The 5,000-nt window shown below is 37.3% G+C and overlaps 1 protein-coding gene across 1 annotated transcript; it reads right to left on the reverse strand.

Moving 5' to 3' along the window:
- Positions 1-377: 377 nt before the first annotated feature.
- On the reverse strand, positions 378-4,325 carry LOC127628205 (melanoma antigen recognized by T-cells 1-like). The gene is made up of 5 exons (XM_052104969.1): positions 4,219-4,325; positions 3,157-3,258; positions 2,981-3,077; positions 2,619-2,738; positions 378-685 (listed from the first exon to the last, which is right to left on the reverse strand). The coding sequence occupies exons 2-5, from the start codon at positions 3,243-3,245 to the stop codon at positions 617-619; spliced, it is 375 nt and encodes a 124-aa protein (XP_051960929.1). The 5' UTR covers positions 3,246-3,258; positions 4,219-4,325; the 3' UTR covers positions 378-616.
- Positions 4,326-5,000: the final 675 nt, after the last annotated feature.

Consider the following 5,000-nt stretch of genomic DNA (forward strand, 5'->3'; position numbering starts at 1 on the left):
TCTCTTCATGAAAACTTCATTTGCCTCGTGAAGGTACTCCAGAAATGTCCCAGTCTCCACGATACTCTTCATGATCTCAATCTGGAGCTTCGTGGACATGCAGGTACCCTTTATATTATTGTTCACTTTTAAAATTGTTCATCTTTCATTTATAAGTGAAACATACAGGCAGAAGTTTGATAAAGCATTTACAAATATGCAGTAACGGCATTAATAGACAATACTGTGAATATGAGGGAGTAAACACACATGCATTCACACTGGGACTGCGTTAACACTAATGAACATATGCCAAATATCTCTACCTGCCCTAGTTTTTGCTTTTAGACAGAATATTGAACAGCATTGAGACTTCAGTGGGTGAATGATATCGTGGTATTGTTTTAACAAGATCTTTATTTAGATGTTATCAAGCAGTGAGTTATTACAATAGATGTATAACCCAAACTTTCTCAATCCATGCAGTATGTTGAAAAGGCATTTCAGTGTCAGAAATCTTTGCTGTCCGATAGTTTTGACAAGTAACAGATGATCAGGTGTGAAGAGAGGACGCAGCTGCTGAGCTTTGAGAACATTCATTGATACAGCTTTAACATTCAGAGTTCACTGATTTACTTTATGGTGAATATGGAGGCAATGAAGGTCCAGAAGCGATCTTCTCATATGCTGGAGGAGCGTTCGGGATCTAAAAGAGACGAGGCACACATTTAAACTTGATACATGTAAACAATGCAATAGTAAATTAAAGGTGCTGTAAGTGATTTTAGTTGTTCTAGAATTCCCACAAGATGAGCCGTTGGATTAGCCACGCCCTCTTTCCAAACCCCGCCCTCCAAAGATACCAGACAAGCTTTATTGAGACCGTTATCCTGCAGAATCAGTTGTTAAACACAACAGCAGTGAAACAGCGCCCTCCACTGGCAACTGTTATGAACAACATGGCATAAAGTGGCATTAAGCCTCAATAATTCCCTGTTGCTGCAATACTATGAGAACGAGCGACATGATTGACAGGCAGAAAGCATCAGAGACCGCAGACACATTTTTATTTGCTGTTTACAGATTCTAGTGATGTCACAGAGACCGATGAGATAGCTCACCACACTTCATTAATATCTCTCAGATATCTCCATGAAACATACAGCAGCTTTAATAACAGGGAAGTTGATGACTGCTGTCTTCTTAAAGGGATAGTCCACACAAAAATTAAATTTACTCAGTCAATCTTCACATGCTTTGTTTGAAAGTGAATGGTGACTGAAGCTAACATGTTTTATATTCCACAACATGAGGGTGAGTAAATGATCAAAATGTCTCCACTTTTGGGTGAACAATTCTTTTAAGTGGATCTGGCTAGATGAACATTACAAATATAATTACCGTGTTTCAAGAAATTACGAGAAACTTAAACATTTAGACATTCCAAAACCTATAAGCTGCTCACGAGCACTAGAAGCTCAACACAGGACTATTACTTGCTACACTTTGCCGAATTCCAGCCTTTGTGATCCACACACACACTACGACTAATGATGCAATCTGAAGGTCTTTTTGCCTGCAGCGGGTCACATGTGTCTTTTATCCCCTCTGGAATTCTGTGCACTGACCGCTTGATTGCTCTTGTTCACTGAAGTGAGTTGAGACGGAGGGAAAGACTGTTGGAGATTTGTTCTTTGTGCACATGAAACAAGACTGTTGCAAGAAATGTTCTGACTATTATCAATATATATATAAAGTGTCAGTTAAACATTTCACTTTCAGTGATCGAGACTTTCACGTGTGGAGGCTTCACGCTATTCTCCGCGACATCCACACACAACTCATCACACGCCCCACCGAGAGCAAGAACCACATTATAGCGACCACGAGGAGGTTACCCCATGTGACTCTACCCTCCCTAGCAACCGGGTCAATTTGGTTGCTAAGGAGACCTGGCTGGAGTCACTCACCACACGCCCCACCGAGAGCGAGAACCACATTATAGCGACCACGAGGAGGTTACCCCATGTGACTCTACCCTCCCTAGCATCCGGGCCAATTTGGTTGCTAAGGAGACCTGGCTGGAGTCACTCAGCACACGCCCCACCGAGAGCGAGAACCACATTATAGCGACCACGAGGAGGTTACCCCATGTGACTCTACTCTCCCTAGCGACTGGGACAATTTGGTTGCTAAGGAGACCTGACTGGAGTCACTCAGCACGCCCTGAATTCAAACTCACGACTCCAGCTGTGATAGTCGGCGTCAGTTCTACACACTCTTATAATAACAATATTATTATTCTTTACTCTTATTTTAAAATTACGAAATGATGAAAAACGATCTGCAACAATCGGCGCAGACAACCGATATTTCCAAAAAGCAACTATCAGCACTGATTAATCGGTAAAAGCAATATATCGGTCTACCTCTACATACTACAGAGCAAAACATACTTCAGTTTAGTTGCTTTACTAAGAGACCAGACTTACGATTGTCAAAAACCCCATAGACTTACATTGAAGAAGCAACACCCAGGTATCATGCGGTGAGTTTTAAACTGGCATCATTACTCACAGTTCTTTCAGTAAATGTAGAAATGTAGTTATTCTCGTGCACATGTAATATGAGGATTTTACCACTGGCTGGAGGTTGCGAAGTTCATTTAAGGCCACTTTGTTTTCCTCTCCTGATCCAGGTTCACTGAACTGACCCGATCGCATCATCTCTCTCCAGTTCTGTCTGCCGCCACGGCCGTTCTGCACAGAGGTCAAATCAGTTATATGATCTAAACATTCATACGTTTGATACAGAATAATCACAGAAATCCTGTTTTTGATTTTGTATTTAGAGAGATGCCTCCCTGTGGCACTAATCACACCCTTGCAAAAACAATGAGTAGCCTGAAATAGTTTGATACTTTTAGTTTGTGGAGATTGATTCATTATGAACTGAAGGTCAGAGCTGCTCTGTGGAACATGAGGTCAGTCACATGACTCACCCGGATCATTTTGTACCCGCTGCGTTTGCGGAAATACCAGCAGCCCAGAATGAGCAGAGCTGTGAGGATTACAGCCAGAATAGCGATGCCCGCCGCCCTGCACACAAACACACTCTTGAAATGAAATACAGCTGCACTTTATGTGTGTCATTGATCATGTTTATGTTCAGACGTACTCTTCTGCTCTGATGTATCCTCCTCGTCTGCTGGCAAAGTGAACACTGAATTCACCACGCGGCATCGAACCTGATCCTCCGTAAGACATCCTGGCAAAACCACTAGATGACCAGAACAATAATGACAAACAGCTGCTTTATATACAGTATTTAAAGATTATAGACATGCATTTGTATAAACATGTTCACCACAAAATCACATTTTCACACGTTTCATAAAGTCTGTTTTACAGCTAATAAGATTTATTGTGACATTGTTATTAATTGTTCTGGAAATAAATAATAATAAATATTTTCCCCTTCAAATTCTTTCTGCCATTTGATGTAATAATAATAATAATATAATTCTCATTATGTTCTCATTTCTGTAATACAATGTTTTGTTGTATTTAAATCAGTATAACATCTATTTTATATGCATTTCATGTTTTATTGTATTTTAGTTCTATTTGTAATTTATTACACTATGTATGTTAATAAATGCTGTTTCAAAAGTTGCTAAAAAAAATGAATTACTTAATATACAAATTCAGTCGTATTTAAACATTATGGAAGTATTTATTTTACTGCCTTTGTTACTTTTTCCACATTACAGTAATGAGAAATTTTGGGGAAATGTGCTTAAAATGTGCTCATGAAAATAACATTAATAATAATAATAATAATAATGGGCTCACAATAGACTGTTTTATCTCTGCAAAATACAGTTTCTTCATTCTTTTGATTTTGAGGTGAAATTTGAACAATGAACTGTTTGTTGGTTATTTCAAGCTCATATGACATATTTAGAGCAGAAAATCACAATGTGAGGAGAAATTAAATTGAGTAATCTTTAACAACAAAAACTACAACAAATCATTTCATTTTGTCAAATGATGCAATTCAATTTGATGTAATTTTATTATGAGTTGAGATGTGTTGATCTGTATACATCAGTCTAATATAATGGTAAATAAACATGAACACCAGTATAACCATTCAAAAACATCATCATGCAGAACATTCTAATGAAACTGCATTTAATGGCTGTAATGGTAATTCTGTTATGAAATGAAATCTTACCTGATTGGGATAATTCGATTGAGAGAGCGTCAGATGTGAGCTGATCTCAGTGCAGTCTGATAATGTGTGCTGCTTTAAACCTTTGAGAAACTCTCATGACCATCACGGGTTCAAACCCCCACAATCTGATAGTCTGCTGACTTGCACCAGAGTAACTATACTGAGGTTATGATCACTTCAATAAGATCTGGCTGAAAACTAAAACATACATTTGACCTTTTTGGAAAATGTGTAAAAGTTAATTTCTGAAATAAGTAAATCCGGCATGAATTAAGAGACTTTATGATATGAATTGAGCTTAAGTGCTGCTGATTGTACTAAAGAATATTTCTTGTAATTTATCCATCAACCATTTTAAAACAACAGTTGTGCTGTACAAGATAAACAGAAATAAATATTAATAATAAATAAAAGATATGACAATTCGACTTTAAACATAGTTTGAATTAATTCAATAATATTGTGTAAATCTTTAGGCTAATCGAAATGTAAAAGTACTGGAATTAACTTCATTTGCAATTTAAAATCAAATAATTTTTATTTGTAAAGCACTTTTCACAACACACATTGTTTCAAATCAGCTTTGCAGAAAATCATGTATTGTCAAAAAATGAAGCTGTAATATCTTTAAGAGGCCATGTCTTGAGGAATATATATTTTCTTTACATTTTGACATATAAGAGGTCTTTCGACTAAAAAAAATTACTTTGCAGAACTCAAAATTGAATCCCCAATGCAATAAAAATATTTCTTGACACCAAGCTGCAAAAACATATCTCGGC

This window comes from Xyrauchen texanus, chromosome 34 (genome assembly GCF_025860055.1).
Source record: "Xyrauchen texanus isolate HMW12.3.18 chromosome 34, RBS_HiC_50CHRs, whole genome shotgun sequence".
NCBI lineage: Eukaryota > Metazoa > Chordata > Actinopteri > Cypriniformes > Catostomidae > Xyrauchen > Xyrauchen texanus.